Source organism: Mizuhopecten yessoensis, unplaced genomic scaffold (genome assembly GCF_002113885.1).
Source record: "Mizuhopecten yessoensis strain PY_sf001 unplaced genomic scaffold, ASM211388v2 scaffold10771, whole genome shotgun sequence".
Taxonomy (NCBI): Eukaryota; Metazoa; Mollusca; class Bivalvia; order Pectinida; family Pectinidae; genus Mizuhopecten; species Mizuhopecten yessoensis.
The window spans coordinates 600,341-625,734 of NW_018408713.1; the positions used below are offsets into that span (position 1 = coordinate 600,341).

At 37.0% G+C, this 25,394-nt stretch overlaps 1 protein-coding gene across 1 annotated transcript; it reads right to left on the reverse strand.

The window, feature by feature from the left end:
* Nucleotides 1–5,421: 5,421 nt before the first annotated feature.
* Nucleotides 5,422–23,461, reverse strand: LOC110462366 (O-phosphoseryl-tRNA(Sec) selenium transferase-like). Its single transcript, XM_021516299.1, has 11 exons — nucleotides 23,395–23,461; nucleotides 21,623–21,737; nucleotides 20,110–20,264; nucleotides 19,550–19,668; nucleotides 18,484–18,642; nucleotides 17,519–17,672; nucleotides 16,593–16,695; nucleotides 14,167–14,296; nucleotides 12,422–12,607; nucleotides 7,665–7,743; nucleotides 5,422–6,651 (listed from the first exon to the last, which is right to left on the reverse strand). Exons 2-11 carry the CDS (start codon nucleotides 21,734–21,736, stop codon nucleotides 6,327–6,329), a joined length of 1,524 nt encoding a protein of 507 aa, XP_021371974.1. The 5' UTR covers nucleotide 21,737; nucleotides 23,395–23,461; the 3' UTR covers nucleotides 5,422–6,326.
* Between the last annotated feature and the right edge of the window lie 1,933 nt (nucleotides 23,462–25,394).

The window sequence follows — 25,394 nt, forward strand, 5'->3', positions numbered from 1 at the left end:
CATAGGCTAATTTATTTTACGGATTCTCCCGAGGGATTTAAACGAAACGACACATGCGCACAAATTACCCTGCTTTGCTATATTGTAAAGTGGTATGGAGTGGCCTTACTTTACTGAACATAAACACAGTATAAAGGGTTCTACACGAGCTATATGGTTAATTATATCAGCTTACGGTCAACAAAAGTTTATTTTGCTTGCGATCGACGGACAATGAAGCGGCATTATTAAAATGCGGGATTCATTTACATTTTTTCAATATTTTTTCGAAGTCTGTTTTTCGTCCGATTTTGATGTAATTTGACACTCGAACAGAAAGAAAATTACCCAGCCGTTAACTGGTAGTAAGCATATTGTTGTCCGGTTTAATTTGCCAAAACATTTTTTTACAGCAAAATGTAACTTGCCCTATTGGAATGACATCTACAGTAACTTTTATGGCGAGATGAAAAGTGTTATATCAAGAAGAGAGCCACAGATAAGTATAACCCTCTAACAGGATGTAAACTGATTGGATGTAGAAAGAAATCATATGATTATATAAGTTATTGAAAAAATAACATATCAGAATCCAGTGGGAAAGTGACATAAATATCATGAAAGACTTATGACACGTCACTGACACATACTTGTCCACCTTTTCAAATTCAAGGGGGAGATTCTGCATAAGTTCATACCCTAAAACCTAAATAAAATGTGTGTATATACCCCTTAAGAGACAAAATAGTCCTTAAAATGACATATTTTGCTTTGTTCTTTTAGGTGAATAATTTAGCAAATTCACAGGGTGAAAATACTAAATGTATATATGGGTCCAAAATCGGGAGTCGCCCTCCTAAATAGGCAGAGCTGGCAAGTATGCACTAGTTGTATATACCTATACCTGTCTGAATTTTAACAAGTTACATGAACTATTTTCAACTTATGCCCGATCCTAATGCTGTAAAAATAAAAAGCAATAAAATACGTTTCAACTAAATTAAGTTTAAAAAACTATTTTCAAACGATATATATATATATATTTCTTTCCTTTCCTTTTATTCGACACACACACACATATATATAGCATGTACATATACATGTGTAGTTATTTTTAACGGAGACTTTTAAAAAACAATATCAAATTTAAAAACCTAGCTAAAGATAAGACCCTCCTCCATTCATGAGTGCATAGCTCACGGACAAGGAATCAACTACAAAGACCAATTGTAGCCGACATTTAACTGTCTATATTTAGAACACGCATCTTAACATACAAAAATTTAAATCCCATTTACTTTTTCATTGTTTCACGATTTTTAGGGCCAACTTTTCGAAATGGGTCTATTGATTAAAACTTAACATTGACGAGTTTTCTATTTTCCAGTTTCTTTTTTAAGATATTATTGATATATATGTAAAGGAACATTTCATTGATAACCTGGAAGTATATACTAAAATATGTTAATAAACTGTTAAATATTGACAAAACTAGAACTAGACGCTGTCTCCGAAACGTTGATGTAGCATTTATATATCGGAGTAGATGCAGAACATGTAATAATTGTACCGATGATGCATACAACAGCTATAAGAAGCAAAGCTTGCTACATTCGAAATGTATTGACACGCCGACTTCCTACACGCTATTCTATTTAACCTGTTTAACATGTCCATGCCTTTCATTGAAATACATTTTTTTAAAATATTTTTTGTGAACTTTGGAAATATGTCAAAAAAATGTTTGTTTGTGGTTTACGTCCGTTAAACAGCTTTGGTCGTTTAGGACGTGCCTGCTTTTGGTGAAGGAAAGCCCGAGTTTAACCACCAATCTACGGTCAGTACCTGGCGACTGTCCTATGTATACGTAGGCCTCGAACCCACGATCCAGTACTAGTGGTGGAGGGCTAGTGGTGACAGAATATCAGATCAGATGCCACCGCGACCCCCCCCCCCCCCCCCCCCCCCCCCCCCCTCTCCCTCACGTTAAAACAACCGGCTTTATAAATAGATATACTGTGCATACAAGCCAACTTTTGCTGCGTAGTTAAACTTTCGTCCTTTCGCCCTCCTTCTTTAAGCCGAAACTGATATATTATGTATCAAACGAGCGAATATCAGTATATAGCATAAGCAGTAATAATTGCAGTTGGAGGGCAAATTAAGCAAGGAATATAACGAGATTTTACCTGTGAAGGGTGAAGATATATGACTTATTGGGATATTTGACTGGGCGATACTATACATGATTTATTGGGATATTTGACTGGGCGATACTATAATGTATATGATTTATTGGGATATTTGACTGGGTGATACTATATATGATTTATTGGGATATTTGACTGGGCGATACTATATATGATTTATTGGGATATTTGACTGGGCGATACTATAATGTATATGATTTATTGGGATATTTGACTGGGTGATACTATATATGATTTATTGGGATATTTGACTGGGCGATACTATATATGATTTATTGGGATATTTGACTGGGCGATACTATAATGTATATGATTTATTGGGATATTTGACTGGGTGATACTATATATGATTTATTGGGATATTTGACTGGGCGATACTATATATGATTTATTGGGATATTTGACTGGGCGATACTATAATGTATATGATTTATTGGGATATTTGACTGGGTGATACTATATATGATTTATTGGGATATTTGACTGGGCGATACTATATATGATTTATTGGGATATTTGACACTGAAAGTTTCTAGGAATATAGTAATATATTGTCAGTAACATATAGTAGTGTGTTGTAATTACTTCGACTTATATACTCCGATATAGTGATTAAATGTTAAAGGGCTGACGGCAATCTATCAGTTAAATATGTGAGATATTATCAAAACGTAATTCAATTAATCTTGCGACTTAATTTAACCTTCAGATAGTTCAGCAGCCATTTTAATTTTTGAAAAAAAGAAGATAGATGATTGTAGAAAGACATTACTAGAAGAAATTTGTTTCAAAGGTATTTACCAAGTGACCTTATAGCTTTGACTTTTAATCTCTGGTCTTTGTATTTCATTTGTCTTGGTGAACAACTATAGTAGTGCACTGTTATTTCTTTGGGAGAAATTACGTTTCAAAAACCTTTAAGCAATTTAGACCCAACTCTCATTTTTATGTCTCCATGAACAACTGTAACATTTAATTTTCCTTCACTATTTGAGGTACCGAAGTTTTAAACTTCATACACAGCTGTGGCCTGGAGATAATAATATGAACTCATCATGTCCCCCAAACTGACACATACATAAGAGAAAGAATGGCACAAAGTGAAACACAATGTCAAACCACACAATAACTGATAATTCTTTTAATAAATATGATTAAAATTTAAAGGCAACTTATTGTAAAAATAACAGATTCATTATAAACAAATAAAATTACAAATCGAAATCAAGGGGCCCGGAGGGACTGTACATTTTATCCAATCATAGCAAATATTAATTAATACAGTAACATTATTGCAAAAAAATCCCATTTGAACTGAGTCATTCAGTATCAAGGGGCACAACACCCTTTCTTTATATAACATTTGATTTCCTTGTACAATATTCTTCTATTCATAGCAAATATGTTGAAATACAATGGACTGGGCGTAATTTGTTAAAGGTTAAATAGATTTATATCTAATTTTCTTCTTTTGTGCATAGCCTCTCAGTCCTCAGGGGTAGCTACACTTTTCCTTTGATTTAACAATTAATTCAACATCCAATGGATTAAGTATGCTTTGGAAGCAAATCTGACTAAATTTGTATGTTCTGGTACTTGTATATGGTTACTATGGCGCTACTATGTGTACTCCCTTCATCCCAAGTGAAGGTGTTAATTCATAAAGATTAGGGATCTCAGTGTTTGCATTAAAACATTCCGGCATTGGTCCCCAGGAGCAGGACAGACCCTTAATGTAATTGTATCTACACTGTATAGCTACAGGGTAGGAATCACAACAGTGTCCATATTGTGATCCAGAAACTAAGAAAGTCAGCAGGGGGTGAGGCTGACCCAAGCACCAATCCTGGTAGCATGATAATGTCCATCTGTTCAGGTCTAGCAATTTGATATATGGTTACAGGGTTAGATCTTAATCAGTTCTAGTATTATATTATATTATTATCTAAAAGTAAGTCACAGAGTGCGGGGAGGGGCACACCCTCTTCTTTTATACAACATAGTGTTCTCTAAGGATGCTCTCCCTCAGATTAAATTAAATTTCTATTATCTATATTGAAGAACCTGGATTTTAAAAATGACTTCTTTTCCCCCTTAATGACCCCATCCATCTGTCCTCAAAGGGTCACACCCTCTATTTATACGACATTGAACTACCTTGGCCAAACAATGACTCACACAAAATCCATTTAGCTGTTCTTGACTAGTAGCATTTTAAAGGAAAAGATGAGGGATAACAGATATACGATAGATTCTGTGACATGGCATAAGCTCACATGGCCCTTTGGGCAAGGTGAACCTAACATTATAGATAAATTATGGCCAACGCTTATAACTAAAATATTCTCTCTTCCATCTGTATAAGTCTCAGTATTCAAATAAAGCATGGTATACCTATTCAACTAAAACATGTGAACAACCATTTTTTTCTGAATCAACCATGGTTTCATATATGGAATAGAAGTCAATTTTAATTACAAAAATATGTTTAATAAATTAAATTATTGCAATTAATACATGAACATTAATTACATTACATCACCAACCCCTTATTCATCAAATAAATTATCAAAATTAACAAGAAGCTAATGTGAAACCCAAATGAAATGAATAACAACAGTCAAACCTATATTACAGAGACCACTCTCTGGAATACCAAAACGCAGTCTCTTAACACAGCTGGTCTCTTAATACACCCATTTCACAATGAAATCAATACAACTAGGAACATTGAAAGTGGTCTCTTAATACAGGTGGTCTCTTAATAGACCCATTTCACAATGAAATCAATACCACTAGGAACATTGAAAGTGGTCTCTTAATACAGGTGGTCTGTTTAATGAGATCGACTTTACATAGATATCACTACAATGTGGAACATTGATAATGGTCCCTTAACACAGGTGGTCTCTTAATAGACTCGTTTCACAGTAAAATCAATTCAAGTAGGAACGTTACAGTAGAGGCACGGTAGTCTAGTGGTAGGATGCCAGGCTTATGAACGAAGGGTTGTGGGTTCGAGTCCCGTCATGGCACTGTGTTGTATCTGTTCCAGCCTACTCAGCTGTAAATGAGTATGTGGTTGGACAGTGCTAGAATTGTTGAACGCTAGCTGTGAGCGCCAAAATGGCAGCACCAGCTGTATGTTCCCTAGGGAGGTAAGAAAAATATTGGCTGGTTACAAAGGCTCTATAACCACCGATAATAATTTGTGAATCGCTTTGAGAGAACCTACATGTAGGTTGTGATAAAGCAGTATATAAGAACCTAAAATTATTATTTTATTATCATTAACATTAAAAGTGGTATTTTAACACACATCTCTTAATAGAGATGATCACAAAAGCAGATTTGACTGTATATACCGGTAGATATACAAAAAGAGAATCAATTATAATTACTAGAAGGGGTGTGCAATGAGGAAACAACCAAGAGGGTTTACTAGTCTTCATCCCAAACCAATATACTAGCATTTAATAGATAATTTGGCTCACACATACATATTACTAAAATATGTGTACCACTTTCGGAAAGATATTTAGTTGGTTTATACGTGACATCACAGAATGCTCTTGTATCACCCTAAGATCAGAGACAGAAAAACTCTCCATCCATCCCTTTTACAAAGACCTTTTGACAAAATTAATCACAAGACAAATCCGGCTAAGCTGAAAGAAAGGTAAAACATCAATTCATTCACCCCTGATTTTTCATAATGAACTATTCAAAGCTTTGAATTGGAAGAGTTCAAATGTATCTTCAGGGGTGAATGAGTATATGGATATATCTGAGTCTTGTATAAGCTATTCACTTTAAAAGTGATTCTATCATATAAGAACTTTTTTTGTATCTTATAGAAATAATGCTAGATCATCTTCAAATAATTATCTATACTGACACTACAAAGATACTGTAATAGTTTATAATTAGTCAGCATAAGAGTTAAAGACAAATATTTGCATATAAACCTAGAATTAAAAAATCCTCTTTTTTCACTAACATGCAGGTTTGCTGACACAGTATTTGTAAAATGTCACTTTTAAATTCTTTTTAATTCCCCTTTTTCCCTTCAATTCATTATTTTTTTTTCTTTATCAAACTCTTCATTGTGGTAACACAGTTCTACAAAATATTATTTCATGATAAATTAGCATCATCAGATTGTGTCGGACTGGACTGTAGTGTTCCTTCGCCTTGTGATTTTTCATTACCAGACAATTCTGGTGATAATATATCGTCTGTTTTGTCTACAACAGTTTCGTTGATGGAGTTATAAGGTAACATTTTACCCTTGGATAACACCTTGTCCAGTCTGGATATAAATGTATCAACGTCATCTTTCGTCATCCCGATGCCGGCTGCCGCTGTGAGGTAGGAGCAGGGATACACGTCGGAGTGGGCACCAAAGTTACAGAAGTGCTGGCCATTTATATCACTTATCTTCCCAGTCTGAGAAACAACTCTGGTTGTAAAGTAAAACATAAAATGATCATCACTGTTGAGTAGTTTCCATCACTTTGTGTTAAGACTTATAAAAGTCATCATACTTTTATCAGTGAAACGTTACCAGTGAAATATGGGGAATTATCAGTTTGTTAACACTTATATCATGTCTGCAATAAAGAAATCAAACACTTGTCACCAATAATGTTATGAAATTCATTTAAACAATAACTGGGTGTCTGGATGTAATTATTGTTGATATAATTACAAGTGGCCTCTGGCACATCATATAAAGCCTGCTAGGGTTTTGATGGTAGATTCGCCAGAGGCCCCTTGTAATTATATCAACAATAACTACATCCAGACAACCAGGTATTTTTTATATTTACATATTTTTCTTTTTTAAGACATATTCCTACAAAAACCATTTGCCCTGCCTCAAAATACATACAGTCAGTAGTGTATAAGTACTATAAACCGAAATCAGATTGTATTTCTTTATTTTCTGGGAGTACAAGGCACCATTAGGAAAAAAGTGATTTTAACTCGGAATAAATGTAGCAATATTAATGCAACTATTGCAAATGTTTTAAAACTAGAAATTGTCTAAGACAACAATGCCTCCGCATCCATGCGAACTAGTTTCCTTGTTTGACAATTTTCCCCGAACATAAAGGCTTGGTGTATTAAACTTTGACACCCTGATATACAAACTCACTTAATGTGTCATTATACCTTATAAATTCAGCTGAGTTTTTATGTATTTATTTATATATGTATTGGACTAAGGATCCCTGTAGTATTATACAGCTGAGAACTGTGAATTTGGCATGACCAGAAAAAACATGCACTGACAAACCTTTGTGCAAAAATGATAAAGAAAAAGTAAATAAAAAAGGAATCAACCACGGTGCTGGGAGTGTAAAAGTGCTATGGGTCAGACCAGGACTCGAAACCTGGGAACATTTATCAAACTAACAATTAAGCTATTTTTAGCTGGAAGCCCACATTTTGAATGTCATTATTATATACCTTGTTCCAGAGACACAACGTGTAAACAGCTTGGAGCCTATATCTGTAGCACTGGATCCATCTACTGTCAAAGTCATGGCTACAAGTAAATAAACACCGTGAAAACAACAAACAGTCAATATATGTAGCTAAACTGTCAAAGTCACAGTTGTAATACGATACATATTGTAAACACAATATGTAACCTGTGTACATATAGCTTTTCTGTAAGAGTCATGGCTACAATTATATACAATCTGGGTTTGACACTAAGTATTAATAACTATTTTGCTTGTTAGTCCACAGGACTAGTTGTCAGAATAGAATTTTTACTAATCCTATGTCAATGTAACAAGTCGAAGACTTCACCCAGGAAACATCTCCAGCACTGAACATAAAAATCAATTGACTGTAAGGGACATAAAAAACTATGGCCATAAATTTGTGGTGAAGTTGTAAGGAAAGTTTGACAATTATGATGCAATATATCTTTATTTTAAGCAGTTTTTAAGATATGTAGCAGTCAGTTTGATATGCTCATATATGAAGTGTACACCTTTCCATAGATATGTGATTGTGAGGTGTCACTTGCCCATGTATATGTGGTTGTGAGGTGTCATCTGCCCATGTATATGTGGTTGTGAGATGTCATCTGACCATGTATATGTGGTTGTGAGGTGTCATATGACCATGTATATGTGGTTGTGAGGCGCCATCTGACCATGTATATGTGGTTGTGAGGTGAGGTGTCACTTGCCCATGTATATGCGGTTGTGAGGTGTCACCTGACCATGTATATTGTCACTTGCCCATGTATATGTGGTTGTGAGGTGTCACTTGCCCATGTAATTGTGGTTGTGAGATGTCACCTGACCATGTATATGTGATTGTGAGGTGTCACTTGCCCATGTATATGTGGTTGTGAGGTGTCACTTGCCCATGTATATGTGGTTGTGAGGTGTCACTTGCCCATGTATATGTGATTGTGAGATGTCACCTGACCATGTATATGTGATTGTGAGGTGTCACTTGCCCATGTATATGTGGTTGTGAGGTGTCACTTGCCCATGTATATGTGATTGTGAGATGTCACCTGACCATGTATATGTGATTGTGAGGTGTCACTTGCCCATGTATATGTGGTTGTGAGGTGTCACTTGCCCATGTATATGTGATTGTGAGATGTCACCTGACCATGTATATGTGATTGTGAGGTGTCACTTGCCCATGTATATGTGGTTGTGAGGTGTCACTTGCCCATGTATATGTGATTGTGAGATGTCACCTGACCATGTATATGTGATTGTGAGGTGTCACTTGCCCATGTATATGTGGTTGTGAGGTGTCACTTGCCCATGTATATGTGATTGTGAGATGTCACCTGACCATGTATATGTGATTGTGAGGTGTCACTTGCCCATGTATATGTGGTTGTGAGGTGTCACTTGCCCATGTATATGTGATTGTGAGATGTCACCTGACCATGTATATGTGATTGTGAGGTGTCACTTGCCCATGTATATGTGGTTGTGAGGTGTCACTTGCCCATGTATATGTGATTGTGAGATGTCACCTGACCATGTATATGTGATTGTGAGGTGTCACTTGCCCATGTATATGTGGTTGTGAGGTGTCACTTGCCCATGTATATGTGATTGTGAGATGTCACCTGACCATGTATATGTGATTGTGAGGTGTCACCTGACCATGTGGTTGTGAGGTGTCACTTGCCCATGTATATGTGATTGTGAGGTGTCACTTGCCCATGTATATGTGGTTGTGAGGTGTCACCTGCCCATGTATATGTGGTTGTGAGGTGTCACTTGCCCATGTATATGTGATTGTGAGATGTCACCTGACCATGTATATGTGATTGTGAGGTGTCACCTGACCATGTGGTTGTGAGGTGTCACTTGCCCATGTATATGTGGTTGTGAGGTGTCACTTGCCCATGTATATGTGATTGTGAGATGTCACCTGACCATGTATATGTGATTGTGAGGTGTCACCTGACCATGTGGTTGTGAGGTGTCACTTGCCCATGTATATGTGGTTGTGAGGTGTCACTTGCCCATGTATATGTGATTGTGAGATGTCACCTGACCATGTATATGTGATTGTGAGGTGTCACCTGACCATGTGGTTGTGAGGTGTCACTTGCCCATGTATATGTGGTTGTGAGGTGTCACTTGCCCATGTATATGTGATTGTGAGATGTCACCTGACCATGTATATGTGATTGTGAGGTGTCACCTGACCATGTGGTTGTGAGGTGTCACTTGCCCATGTATATGTGGTTGTGAGGTGTCACTTGCCCATGTATATGTGATTGTGAGATGTCACCTGACCATGTATATGTGATTGTGAGGTGTCACCTGACCATGTGGTTGTGAGGTGTCACTTGCCCATGTATATGTGGTTGTGAGGTGTCACTTGCCCATGTATATGTGATTGTGAGATGTCACCTGACCATGTATATGTGATTGTGAGGTGTCACCTGACCATGTGGTTGTGAGGTGTCACTTGCCCATGTATATGTGGTTGTGAGGTGTCACTTGCCCATGTATATGTGATTGTGAGATGTCACCTGACCATGTATATGTGATTGTGAGGTGTCACCTGACCATGTGGTTGTGAGGTGTCACTTGCCCATGTATATGTGGTTGTGAGGTGTCACTTGCCCATGTATATGTGATTGTAAGATGTCACCTGACCATGTATATGTGATTGTGAGGTGTCACCTGACCATGTGGTTGTGAGGTGTCACTTGCCCATGTATATGTGGTTGCGAGGTGTCACTTGCCCGTGTATATGTGATTGTGAGATGTCATCTGACCATGTAAATGTGGTTGTGAGATGTCATCTGACCATGTATATGTGGTTGTGAGATGTCACCTGACCATGTATATGTGGTTGTGAGGCGCCATCTGACCATGTATACGTGGTTGTGAGATGTCACCTGACCATGTATATGTGGTTGTGAGGTGTCACCTGACCATGTATATGTGGTTGTGAGATGTCACCTGACCATGTCTATGTGGTTGTGAGATGTCACTTGCCCATGTATTTGTGGTTGTGAGGTGTCACTTGCCCATGTATATGTGGTTGTGAGGTGTCACTTGCCCGTGTATATGTGATTGTGACATGTCATCTGACCATGTATATGTGGTTGTGAGGTGAGGTGTCACTTGCCAATGTATATGTGGTTGTGAGGTGTCACTTGCCCATGTATAAGTGGTTGTGAGATGTCACCTGACCATGTATATGTGGTTGTGAGATGTCACCTGACAATGTATATGTGGTTGTGAGGTGTCACTTGCCCATATATATGTGATTGTGAGGTGTCACCTGCCCATGTAATTGTGGTTGTGAGGTGTCACTTGCCCATGTATATGTGGTTGTGAGGTGTCACCTGACCATGTATATGTGGTTGTGAGGTGTCACTTGCCCATGTATATGTGGTTGTGAGGTGTCACTTGCCCATGTATATGTGATTGTGAGGTGTCACCTGACCATGTATATGTGGTTGTGAGGTGTCACCTGACAATGTATATGTGGTTGTGTGATGTCACCTGACCATGTATATGTGGTTGTGAGATGTCACTTGCCCATGTATATGTATATGTGGTTGTGAGGTGTCACTTGCCCATGTATATGTGGTTGTGAGGTGTCACTTGCCCGTGTATATGTGATTGTGAGATGTCATCTGACCATGTATATGTGGTTGTGAGGTGAGGTGTCACTTGCCCATGTATATGTGGTTGTGAGGTGTCACTTGCCCATGTATATGTGGTTGTGAGGTGTCACTTGCCCATGTATATGTGATTGTGAGATGTCACCTGACCATGTATATGTGATTGTGAGGTGTCACTTGCCCATGTATATGTGGTTGTGAGGTGTCACTTGCCCATGTATATGTGATTGTGAGATGTCACCTGACCATGTATATGTGATTGTGAGGTGTCACTTGCCCATGTATATGTGGTTGTGAGGTGTCACTTGCCCATGTATATGTGATTGTGAGATGTCACCTGACCATGTATATGTGATTGTGAGGTGTCACTTGCCCATGTATATGTGGTTGTGAGGTGTCACTTGCCCATGTATATGTGATTGTGAGATGTCACCTGACCATGTATATGTGATTGTGAGGTGTCACTTGCCCATGTATATGTGGTTGTGAGGTGTCACTTGCCCATGTATATGTGATTGTGAGATGTCACCTGACCATGTATATGTGATTGTGAGGTGTCACTTGCCCATGTATATGTGGTTGTGAGGTGTCACTTGCCCATGTATATGTGATTGTGAGATGTCACCTGACCATGTATATGTGATTGTGAGGTGTCACTTGCCCATGTATATGTGGTTGTGAGGTGTCACTTGCCCATGTATATGTGATTGTGAGGTGTCACCTGACCATGTATATGTGGTTGTGAGGTGTCACCTGACCATGTATATGTGGTTGTGAGGTGTCACTTGCCCATGTACATGTGGTTGTGAGGTGTCACTTGCCCATGTATATGTGGTTGTGAGGTGTCACTTGCCCATGTATATGTGATTGTGAGGTGTCATCTGCCCATGTATATGTGGTTGTGAGGTGAGGTGTCACTTGCCCATGTATATGTGGTTGTGGGGTGCCATCTGCCTCTGTTTATACCGGTATATGGTTTCGTGGTGTCACCTGCCTTTGTGTATGTGATTGTGAGGTGTCACCTGCCTTTGTGTATGTGATTCTGAGGTGTGACCTAACAAGATGTGTTTTCAGTAATACCTACCCATAGATATATGGTTGTGGGTTATGTTGAGGAGTCTCTGTCTATGTTTGGCGGCACACTGTGACAAGGACGTTTGTAGATAAGTGTGAAGCTCCTTTCTCTGTTTAACTAGTGTTTTGTAGCCTTTGGAACCCATACTGAGCAGTGTTATAAACAGGTCCATTGTCGGTGACATTGATGCCCGCCCTGTCAAAGTAAATCAACTACAAATAATGTCAAATTAACATATAAAGCATAAAAGTCAGAAATGAGAAACCGTGATTTGTTTATTGTACACTGAAAGATAAAAATTATAAGTTGAGAAGTTCATCAAATGAAGGTAATAAGACTGAAAATGGAACCTTTTATAAGAATGTGTGTTACATGTACATGTATTCCGTCTTTGCGTATTGCAGAGTTATCTTCTCTGAGAGAAGGTATTGATTGTTACGTCATTTGTTTGTGAGAGTAACGTCATCAATTTTTGAGAAAACGATGTAATTTTCTCACACGAACCAATGACGTAACAATCAATACCTGCTCCCAAGAGAAGATAACTCTGCAATACGCAAAGACGGAATATAGTTCAATGTGATATATAATTATTTGGAAATATTTTCAAATCAATACTACAAACAAAACTTTCTTTCCTCCTCAGTACAATTTCCCATGAAACATTCATTGGTACTTTGTTCACTTTTCACAGTTACAAACTTATTCACTGATGAAAACTTTTGTTGTCTGCTAGTACGTTTGAATTTGCATCACTTAAATCATTCATATGTTTGCGGTACTTGTTTCACTGATTGAACTGCAGCTATGGAAACCTTTAACTAGATACACAGCTCGAGACAGTAGTGCGATTCCACCAGAGATTGAACCAGCCGCCCCCAGCCTCCCAGTCCAGTGTTCTACCTATTGAACTAAAGGGAACTCCTTCTACAGTGAAGCCATAAAACAACTGTAACATCTTCTTTACAATTAACACTTGCCACACCTGTTATACAGCCAAACTTCTGTTTAGAGACCACATTCAGTGGCCAATAAAGTCTTTTTTAATTGCAGGTACTCTCTGATAGAGGTTCATTAACAAGAAAATTACTACAGTGTGGATTTTTAGAAGCAGTCTATAATTAGCAAAGGCGGTCTCTGATAGAGGTTCATTAACAAGAAAATTACTACAGTGTGGATTTTTGAAAGCAGTCTCTAATTAGCACAGGCAATCTCTGATAGAGGTTCATTAACAAGAAATTACTACAGTGTGGATTTTTAAAAACAGTCTCTAATTAGCACAGGCAATCTCTGATAGAGGTTCATTAACAAGAAAATTACTACAGTGTGGATTTTTAAAAGCAGTCTATAATTAGCAAAGGCGGTCTCTGATAGAGGTTCATTAACAAGAAAATTATCACAGTGTGGATTTTTAAAAGAAGTCTCTAATTAGCACAGGCGGTCTCTTATAGAGGTTCATTAACAAGAAAATTACTAGTGTGGATTTTTAAAAACAGTCTCTAATTAGCACAGGCAATCTCTGATAGAGGTTCATTAACAAGAAAATTACTACAGTGTGGATTTTTAAAAGCGGTCTCAAATTAGCACAGGCCGTCTCTGATAGAGGTTCATTAACAAGAAAATTATCACAGTGTGGATTTTTAAAAGCAGTCTCTAATTAGCACAGGCGGTCTCTTAACAGATGGTCTCTTGAGCTGATTTGTCTGAACTGACATAGGAAATGGATGACTTGAACGACTTAAATGTTTACGTACCAGGGTATGTTTTACTGATTCTTTCCAGGAGCTTGTCATCAAAACCAGCGATAATGGATCCCCCGACGGGCACCATAAAGTTTTTGTCTGTACTCTGTACAAACACATCCACTCTTCCTGTTCTAGCTGTCTGCAAAAAATTAATATATATAAAAAAGGATACACATACACATTTCCACTTGAAATTTCGGGGGAATTCTAGAATATTTATTGTCTAACTTTGAATGGTTTTCTGCCAGAACTTATACTGTATTAATGTATAACATGATGTTTACATTGCAGTTAAACTTTCCCTTTTTTTCCCTCAATTGAGAGGTCAAATTTATCCTGACAGCAAACATTCAAATCAAGCATACAATATAAAGTCATTATATGTGAAGGGCAAGATTAACACTTGTTTCTGTGAAATAGTTTATGAGTCCTTTTCAATATGTAAAAATAGTACCATCAGCTCCAGTGGCTGTGAAGTATAGAGCGTTCGATAGCATTGGAATCCTAATGAGCTGGAAAATGCAGTTTTGATCCCCAGAGTGTATAGTCAGTTTGGGTAAGGTCCCTAAACAGGGTATTAAAGTAGTGCATAGGTATTTGTTTATCTTGGGGCAGCCAAAGATAAAATAATTGATTGCGAGAGGATTCAGAGTGACAACTTGCCAATTTGCCATTGTTCTCAGGCAAATCGGATCAAGAGTTATCTCCCCTGTGTACCATTTACCTGTTGTATGATGTGTGTACACTAAGTACACTGTAGACCATAGACATTGATTACAAGATGTGGACTGTCACTAACCTGTTGTATGAGGTGTGTACACTTGGTACACTGTAGACTATAGANACACTGTAGACCTAGATATTGTTTACAAGATGTGGACTGTCACTTACCTGTTGTATGCGGTGTATACACTTGGTACACTGTAGACTTTAGACATTGTTTACAAGATGTGTACACTTGGTACACTGTAGACTATATACATTATTTACAAGATGTGGCTGTAGACCTAGGCATTGTTTACAAGATGTGGACTGTCACTTCTGTAGACTATATACATTATTTACAAGATGTGGACTGTAACTTACCTGTTGTATGAGGTGTGTACACTTGGTACACTGTAGACCATAGACATTGTTTACAAGATGTAGACTGTCACTTACCTGTTGTATGAGGTGTGTACACTTGGTACACTGTAGACCATAGACATTGTTTACAAGATGTGGACTGTCACTTACCTGTTGTATGAGGTGTGTACACTTGGTACACTGTAGACCATAGACATTGTTTACAAGATGTGGACTGTCACTTACCTGTTGTATGAGGTGTGTACACTTGGTACACTGTAGACCATAGACATTGTTTACAAGATGTGGACTGTCACTTACCTGTTGTATGAGGTGTGTACACTTGGTACACTGTAGACCATAGACATTGTTTACAAGATGTGGACTGTCACTTACCTGTTGTATGAGGTGTGTACACTTGGTACACTGTAGACCATAGACATTGTTTACAAGATGTGGACTGTCACTTACCTGTTGTATGAGGTGTGTACACTTGGTACACTGTAGACCATAGACATTGTTTACAAGATGTGGACTGTCACTTACCTGTTGTATGAGGTGTGTACACTTGGTACACTGTAGACCATAGACATTGTTTACAAGATGTGGACTGTCACTTACCTGTTGTATGAGGTGTGTACACTTGGTACACTGTAGACCATAGACATTGTTTACAAGATGTGGACTGTCACTTACCTGTTGTATGAGGTGTGTACACTTGGTACACTGTAGACCATAGACATTGTTTACAAGATGTGGACTGTCACTTACCTGTTGTATGAGGTGTGTACACTTGGTACACTGTAGACCATAGACATTGTTTACAAGATGTGGACTGTCACTTACCTGTTGTATGAGGTGTGTACACTTGGTACACTGTAGACCATAGACATTGTTTACAAGATGTGGACTGTCACTTACCTGTTGTATGAGGTGTGTACACTTGGTACACTGTAGACCATAGACATTGTTTACAAGATGTGGACTGTCACTTACCTGTTGTATGAGGTGTGTACACTTGGTACACTGTAGACCATAGACATTGTTTACAAGATGTGGACTGTCACTTACCTGTTGTATGAGGTGTGTACACTTGGTACACTGTAGACCATAGACATTGTTTACAAGATGTGGACTGTCACTTACCTGTTGTATGAGGTGTGTACACTTGGTACACTGTAGACCATAGACATTGTTTACAAGATGTGGACTGTCACTTACCTGTTGTATGAGGTGTGTACACTTGGTACACTGTAGACCTAGGCATTGTTTACAAGATGTGGACTGTCACTTACCTGTTGTACGAGGTTTGTATACTTGGTACACTGTAGACCATAGGTATTGTTTACAAGATGTGGACTGTCACTTACCTGTTGTATGAGGTGTGTACACTTGGTACACTGTAGACCATAGGCATTGTTTACAAGATGTGGAATGTCATTATCTTTACAAATCTTTCCTATTTCCTCAAGCCTAAAACAAAGGATTCTTGTTTCGTCATTTACAAACAAACATTAAGGACAACAGGAAATATTTTTCCTATTGTTAATTTCAATTTTTTAAATGAAGCGCTGTTTCAAAATTGTTTATTTCCATAGTTGAGTATAAGGCATGAAATCTAAGCAAAGACGTGTTTAAGTCTATCTTTTTCATAATTTGCTCGTCTTCTACAAGTACACAAACAAATATGGTATTACACAATTTCATTGCTATATGCCCTTATGGTCAATATGAAGCCACCGAAAAAGTATATTTCTGGCAGGTTTTGTATACACGAAATTCCGTTAATTTACAATCTAAGCCAGAAACTGTAGTCCTTCATCAAAGCCTCTTTCATATTCTTTTATGGTAATAAATGCTTGAAAGTGTTAATGTATCCACAGCATAGAATAAAAATCATTGTTATTTATGCATTGTCTTAAATCTGACTAAAACCAGATCTTTAATTCCACTCCTGATACTATATATTCCAGTCAACGTAGAGTATCGGAATGGAGTTAAAGATCTGGTTTTAGTCAGAATGGCATTGTCTCATGATCCATACACAACAATATCAATATCAGTTCTTCACTGTGGAATGTTTGAAATATAAACAAACTGAAACTAATAGAATTACTTGGAACACCAGTAGAAAGTCCTTCTTATGAATTATTTTCTGACAAGATTCTGTCTCTCTGTTAGGATCAGTAACTAACGGTATTTGTATGAGGTTTATTGTAGTTGATTGTTTTTCATACACCTTAACCTGTACCTATGAAGCAGTCAGTGTTTCAGAGATTACTCACAAAACATGTACCTGTCTGGGGCTCGAGGTGCGAAGCAGCTTGTCGTGGTAAATATACAAAGAACACTGTCCGCTCCTAGCTCTGCTACCTTGTCACGGACTGCCTGTACATCCGTCCTCAACTCATCTCCCTCCAGCCTGTTCTCCACCACCACAGGGGTCAGACCTAGAGGATCGTAGCACAATACATATTAATGTGTTATAATAGAGGGTTGAGGTGTAACAACGTTTCAGGTATTTATAGGAAATGATTTGGGACAACAAGTAAAGATAACGACACTTTCCCATCAATTTCTAGGTAATTTTACATTTAGACAACAAGGAATGATATCGTGAATGGTAATTTGGCCATGAGATAGCTGCAGTATCAGTATCACAGAAAAGGAGAACAAATTAACCCTTTCGCCCCTAGGTAACTTTACTAGACTCTACCATGCATTTATGAGGATGAGTCCATTATAGTCTACAATAGTGGTAAAAGGGTTAACAACAGTACCAGCATCATTGGAAATTATATTGTGACATAAGACAGGTTAGGAACCGGGAGCTCTGCTGACTCATACAACATGCCTATAGTATTTGTTTTCATGTTTTCTCCCTTGCATGCTTCATACATTATAACTGAATTACATCATCATTATTATTTCAAGTCATGATTAATTCACAGAATTAAAGTATTCTTAAGTTCATGAAATGTTTTAATATCTATTCCCAATATCTCAATAACATAAACCTTTTCTTGTTGAAATCTTTTTTAAGAAGTGTTCAAATGATATATTTTTTTCTGGTCAAAAGATACAAGTTCTTCATAAAACCATGTTAACTTTAAATTTTAACATAATGTTATAACAAGTGCTCTTCAGTATCTTGTATCTCATACGTGCAACTCTTTTTACAACAGAGATGCAACATTTTTCAGGCTATTGTCTGCCTTAAACATCATACCCGTGATTTGTGTTTATATCCAGGACAAATACCTGCTGTAATGATGGACTTAATGCAAGACTTCTGATCAATACGCGGCCAGATGACAAATTTTGCATTGGGTCGAATTAGTCTGAAGGTCAACATTGACAGTACCATACTCATTCCTGTTGCCATGGGGACCACAAAACAGCTCTTCACAGACGGAATACCTGTAATTGCCAAATTACAATAAAAATTATCATTATCTTACGTGTGATTAAAGAAAGTACTGCTTAACACGTGCACAGCATCACGAGCTCCTGAAATATTGGTGAAACCATAGGCATGCCACTGGTGACTATAAAGATGCCATGTACATTTTTGACTGCATTATACATTTTTCTGATATAAAGTTCTTATATCAGAAAAATGTATAATGCAGTCAAAAATGTACATGGCATCTTTCAAAGGAATTCCTAGGTTTTTAAGAAATAAAGTGCAAAGTGTCACTTACAACCCTTCCAATGTAATCTTTAACACACTGTATCACAGTATTGAAATGCAACAAGAAAAAATAAATTTGCAATCTATTATATATAATTAGCATTAGTTGAATTACCTCTTAGAGGTGGGCTTTTGTTTTTGGTTAATGTTAACAACTTTTATATGAATTGTCTCCCTTAGCTCATATTTCAAATCGTGTCACAAGGATTTAATGGGGACTACAATTGCAGTCACAACTTCAGTTGTGTTGGTTGATTAACAAAAGGGGTTGTAAAAAATGGAACATTTTATTTTATGAAATGCAAATCTTCAAATTAATTCTTATCCCAACACTAAATCTCAAAAGATTTGGTCGAAAACTGTGGCACTTACACAGGTATTACGGTCACAAGCGAAGGTTATGTATACAGACACCATGATAACTTATAATATATATAGTAATGCTGTCTGCTCCATATGCAACTATGTGTAACAGAAACAAACATTGATATAAAGCAGTGGTAGGGACTGTATATGCTCTGTTTCTGCTTGATGTCAGTGTTATTGTCCCCTGGGAACTAGTTTGTATAGAAGCTAGTCACTAAAAGTGACTTTATTAATTCCAATCTGTAAATATTCCTACAATATAAATACCACATAGTCTGATGAGATCAAGAGCCAAACTATTAGTCAATTTCATCATGAGACTTGACCCTGCGGCTTTTGGTTGTATGGCAGTAATTTCTCCTGATCGACCTATTCCATGTCCAAAACTGAAGCAAAAAAAGGATGAAACATGCAACAGAACATTGGCAAGGAGTTAAACATTGAGGACTCAGAAATAACTAATTATATAGTGTTGCATACATTTTGTAAAATGATTAACAAGCCACTTTTCAAAGCATTGAGTGGTTGGAATGAATTATTTTAGTGCATTTACCACTGGTGTCATAGTTAACAAAACAGTTCAAGAAAATATTAACAGTCAATAAAATCTCTTGCAAATTAAAAAAAAAATGAATGAAATATAATCAGTTCATATTTACAGTTTGATATTTTACTAAATAAAACAGGATTCTCAACACCTCTATACCTCTATAGTCAAGAACAGTTTGTTATATTTACTTCATGAAAATGTTTTGGTCCATTAAGTAATCTTTTAGTGATAATTATACAAGATAATTTGGATATTCAGTTAACAAAACCAAATTTACTTGTAGTGTCTCTTCAGCACTAAAGGGGAGAAAACTCTGGCTTCCCTTTCCCCAACACCACAATTTCCGGGAAAATTGTTACTATCCATCACAGAGAATTCCTGGAGGAGGATCTCAATGGTGAGGTCGCTCCAACCCTCCTCCGGCAACTTCTTCTGTTATAATAAATAGAAAGAGAGATGTAGATATTGTCATTTTATTAAAACGAATTAGATAAGGCAGACAGAGACTTGTAATCAGATATGTTGATGTATTTTGCTGTAATATCTGGGTTACTTAAAAGATGACATACTTGTATTGCTACATGTATGTTATAATGTATTGTATGCCAGGAAATTTTTGTCATATATTAACTTTCGTCTTTTTCTGCTTAAAATGCATTTATATAATTACAGCGAATATTAGTATACAGCATACCTATATAGTAATCACTTGTGAGGACGAAATTAACACTTGGCAAATATAGATTTTATCGAAGAAAGGTGAATATTTGACGGACACACGTTTCCCTGTATACAATATAACTGTCAGTACCGTATCAAATGAAGGAAGGGAGATAATCATATAACATACAGTGACAATATCATACCAAATGTATTGTTTGCAAAATGAGAGTAGCAGAAATTTAAAAAACATTTAATTGGAATTCTTTTGTAGTACATGTTAATAATGAAGATATATAGGTTTAAAATTTCTATAGTTAAACTTAATATAAGACAATCATGATAACTACCGCTGAACCGGGTTATATTCAATTCCTTGAGGTAAAACATTTTCTTTAATATAACCAGTGTTTAATGTAACCGATATGCGTTACCAAGACCTAGAAAGCCCCCCCTTGTAATGTAGTGAAAACAATCTACAGGACACGTCCATAGTAATGCAAGTACAAAACATGCAAAAGTTATCTTAAATAATTTTCTTTTTTGAACTCACATATTGTATATACAGGTATCCTCACAAACTTTTGAAAAATAGTCTTTCGTACAAGACTGTTTATTATCAGATTGCGATTGAGAAAAAAACACATTAATTGATGTTTCGGACAGAAGTGAACAGAAGGTCAGGAATATCAGCTTATGCTTATAGATAATTTTTGCATGATTGTCAATCAATTGTTTCCTTTTTTTGGATTGCTTTGGGGAAGCCATGTTATTGCTTACCCTTCGATGTCCGGATACAAAAAAAATACCATTTGTACTAGAAGTAATATGAGTGAGACATAATTAGAAGAAGCGCATATTGTCGCCCCGACACCCGTTACTTGCTGTGATTTACCCTACCTGGCTATTCATTTGGGCCACTGACCATGACCAGGTGAGCTACCATTCTAACCGATATTATTTTAACAGAATTTGTGGTCACAGGGAATGAAATAAACTCAATGAAAGCATTTTTTGCAATGTAATCGGATTCAATGTAACTGACATTGAAATACAAAGAAAATACCAAAAAAAAGCTGGGATATTTCATTGTATCCGAATTCAATGTAACTCGGTTCTAACTGTGCTACCTGTTGCAGAAGATGTTTGATCTTGTTCTGGTGGACCTGTCGGGCCTGTTGTCCTTGATGTACATATGTGTCAGGTATCAGCTTCTCACAAAGTTTATAGCAGTCAGCATCCATCCTACAACATGAATAAGTTCTGAATATCAATTCCAGTCTTACCAATTTGCAAATTAACTTTCCATGTCACTACAATGAAACATCCTCCTACTGTATTGATGTTGACAGGTATTGAAAGTCACATTTGGTTCCAAGCACAACTGTCTGGTTTCATTATAGACTGTAATGCCCGTTTAACATTAATTCTATAATGGACCTCAGGATTCTGAAAATTTTGCATTCAAATGCCTTTATATAAAATCAAAACAACTGTGTTTCAGTATCCTTTGACTGATAAACGACATTTTAATGGCCTATTTTGTCAATATCAAACCATGTATGTTACAAGCATTTGTGTTTGTTGACCTACAATGTATTGTATGGCTTGTTGGATACTAGGAAACTCATATAGTGTTCTTCATTATACAATGTATTGTATGGCTTGTTTGATACTAGGAAACTCATATAGTGTTCTTCATTATACAATGTATTTTATGGCTTTTTGGGTACTAGGAAAATCATATAGTGTTCTTCATTATACAACATATTTTATGGCTTTTTTGGTACTAGGAAAATCATATAGTGTTCTTCATTATACAATGTATTGTATGGCTTGTTTGATACTAGGACACTCATATAGTGTTCTTCATTATACAATGTATTTTATGGCTTGTTGCATACTAGGAAACTCATATAGTGTTCTTCATTATACAACATATTTTATGGCTTTTTGGGTACTAGGAAAATCATATAGTGTTCTTCATTATACAACATATTTTATGGCTTGTCGGATACTAGGAAACTCATATAGTGTTCTTCATTATACAGCATATTTTATGGCTTTTTTGGTACTAGGAAAATCATATAGTGTTCTTCATTATACAATGTATTGTATGGCTTGTTTGATACTAGGACACTCATATAGTGTTCTTCATTATACAATGTATTGTATGGCTTGTTTGATACTAGGAAACTCATATAGTGTTCTTCATTATACAATGTATTTTATGGCTTTTTTGGTACTAGGAAAATCATATAGTGTTCTTCATTATACAATGTATTGTATGGCTTGTTTGATACTAGGACACTCATATAGTGTTCTTCATTATACAATGTATTGTATGGCTTGTTTGATACTAGGAAACTCATATAGTGTTCTTCATTATACAACATATTTTATGGCTTTTTGGGTACTAGGAAAATCATATAATGTTCTTCATTATACAACATATTTTATGGCTTTTTTGGTACTAGGAAAATCATATAGTGTTCTTCATTATACAATGTATTTTATGGCTTGTTGGATACTAGGACAGGTCTTTATATATATAATTATAGCTCAATCGGAGTGTAGTGGACCTGTTAAGTACTCTACACTCTACATAGACCGAAATGGCTTACGCATATTGATCTTGTTAAACTTTCAGTCGCTGGGTACGTTATATCCCAATACGGTATTGGGGTAAAACGTACCCACTACCCAGCGACTGAAAGTCTAACAAGATCAATATATTAATAGCAGTTGCGGGGGGGGGGGGGGGGGGGGGGGNTCGTGTACGAATAACAACATGAACACTGGTGAAAGAAAGCTCACGAACCTGATCTATGTTAAATGTTATGATACAAAATAGTTACCCACTAAAACAAATCATGTTTGATATTATGACATCCCATATTACCTTGATAGTTTCTGGTTTTCTTCTTTACTCACTTCTTTTGGTACACCCGGCCGCCGACCAAATAGCGGAAGAATAATAATCAACATAGAAGTAAAACCGGATACATTTTATATCCGGAAATGACATAATCGCGACGCCGGAATAGTCAAGTTATATGTTAAATTGTAGATTTTTGTATACATACAGATTTTTTCCCCATTAAATAACATGTGTTAGCTTTGCTTTTCTACGTAGTTAATACGGTTTTTTTCTCACACTTCACAGGTTCATTTAGTCTGTTTTGGCACGGAATTAGATTTAGCCGGGGAACCTCAATAGTGATCCGAGGCAAAATTTGTCAGACACGAGACTTGCCGGTTGTTTGGCAACGTATGAATCTTTCCCCATGGATTGCGTTTCCCTATTTCACCTCAACCGGGTGATTATTTGTCTCTTGCTTGTCATATGATCTAACCACGGACTTATAGCTAATCTAATTCCGTGATCTAATGGAATGTTGACGGCTCTATCCATGGTTAACCTGACCTTAATTGCATTGTTGACGTTCACGTGACGACATGCAATATTGTAACAAACCTAGGGAGATAAACTAACAGAACCTCCACCCCTTTGTGTCTGAGCCTAGGAAATATTTCCCCGGTGGTCAACCATATCCCCTCAAGTGGATGATTGATTCTTTTTCCCTTTCTCTTATATATCTTGATGAACCTTTCATATACAGTGTACACAAGTCAATGTTACATTACATACTCAATACATTGTTGACGTGACGTTAATGTATGGTGAGACTTAACAGGTATAGACATTTTATTCCCCCACGTTGGGGGTAAGGCAGAAAAAAATCAACCTTCGGGTTAAGGTTCCTAAATCCTGCCCTCGGCAAAGCCTCCGTGTTTACCCCAAATGATGTACCCTCGGGTTGAACATTTCTATCCTACATACTCTACCTTACGTCGTATCTGAGACGACGTTATTGACCTCAGTCATGGCCTACTGACTGAAGTACATGTACGTATACATACTTCACGGCGGCATCGACGTTTGAAATCGTGTATCCCAGGTATTCAGCTTCCGTTAAAATACATTATAAATTTAGCTTACGACGTTATTTTCTTTTATTTAATGGTATAAATGTTGATCTAATTGACGGCGTAATTTCATCGACGTTATCGAGTGTTCGGCTATGATAAATGTACGTAACCTGTCACATTCATGCTTGTAAAATCTGATTTGTATATATGCTTATGCCGTACCGCGGCGTCCGTCGTCCGGCGTCAACTTTTCCCTTTAAAAGCATTTATCTCCTGAACGACTGATGGGATTTTAACTAAATTTGATATGAAGCATCCTTGGAACCAGCTGCAGGGGCTCAATGGATTTATGAAATTAGGGTGTGGCCCCCTGGGGTTAAGTTAGGGGCCAAAAAGAGGGAAATTTAGAAAAAAAAATAAAAAATCTTCTTCTCCATTTCCATAAATGCATAAACCAAATACTACTCATAATCTTCTTCTTTAGTTATAAAAATGCTAGGATCAAATACTACCCATAGCTGTAAAGGCATTTGGGTGGTTTATACAATTTGTGATTTTCATGTCTCCCAGGGCCCCCGTTTGCCCCTGAGGAAGGGGTAAAATTTAGTATAGTTTATATAGGAAATAGACATGACGGGACATATCTTCATTGTTTTGAAAATGATTTGTTCATATTTAAGAGAAATACTTATTAGGGGTGGTGGGTCTGCTGGTATAAATCGTGTGAGCCTGCCCCCCTAGGGGGCTGAGTTAGGGGCCGAAAAAGGGGGGGGGGGGGATTTAGGGAAATTTCAGAAATCTTCTTCTCCAGTTCTAGAAATGCTGGAAGCAAATACTACTCATAGCTGTAAAGGCCTTTGGGTGGTTTATAAAAATGGTGATTTTCATGTCTCTCACGGTCTCCGTTTGGCCCTGAGAAGGGGTTGAAATTTAGTATAGTTTATATATGAAATAGACATGATAGGCCAT

Bases quoted from the DNA above. Each gene is read 5' to 3' on its own strand.
- LOC110462366 (XM_021516299.1), bottom strand. From the start codon at position 21,736: ATGGATGCTGACTGCTATAAACTTTGTGAGAAGCTGATACCTGACACA. The intron at 17,673-18,483 runs GTATTTGTCCTG...ACGATCCTCTAG, and splicing joins TAAGTCCATCATTACAGCAG to GTCTGACCCCTGTGGTGGTG. The intron at 7,744-12,421 runs GTAGGTATTACT...ATTTACTTGTAG, and splicing joins CCACAACCATATATCTATGG to CCATGACTTTGACAGTAGAT.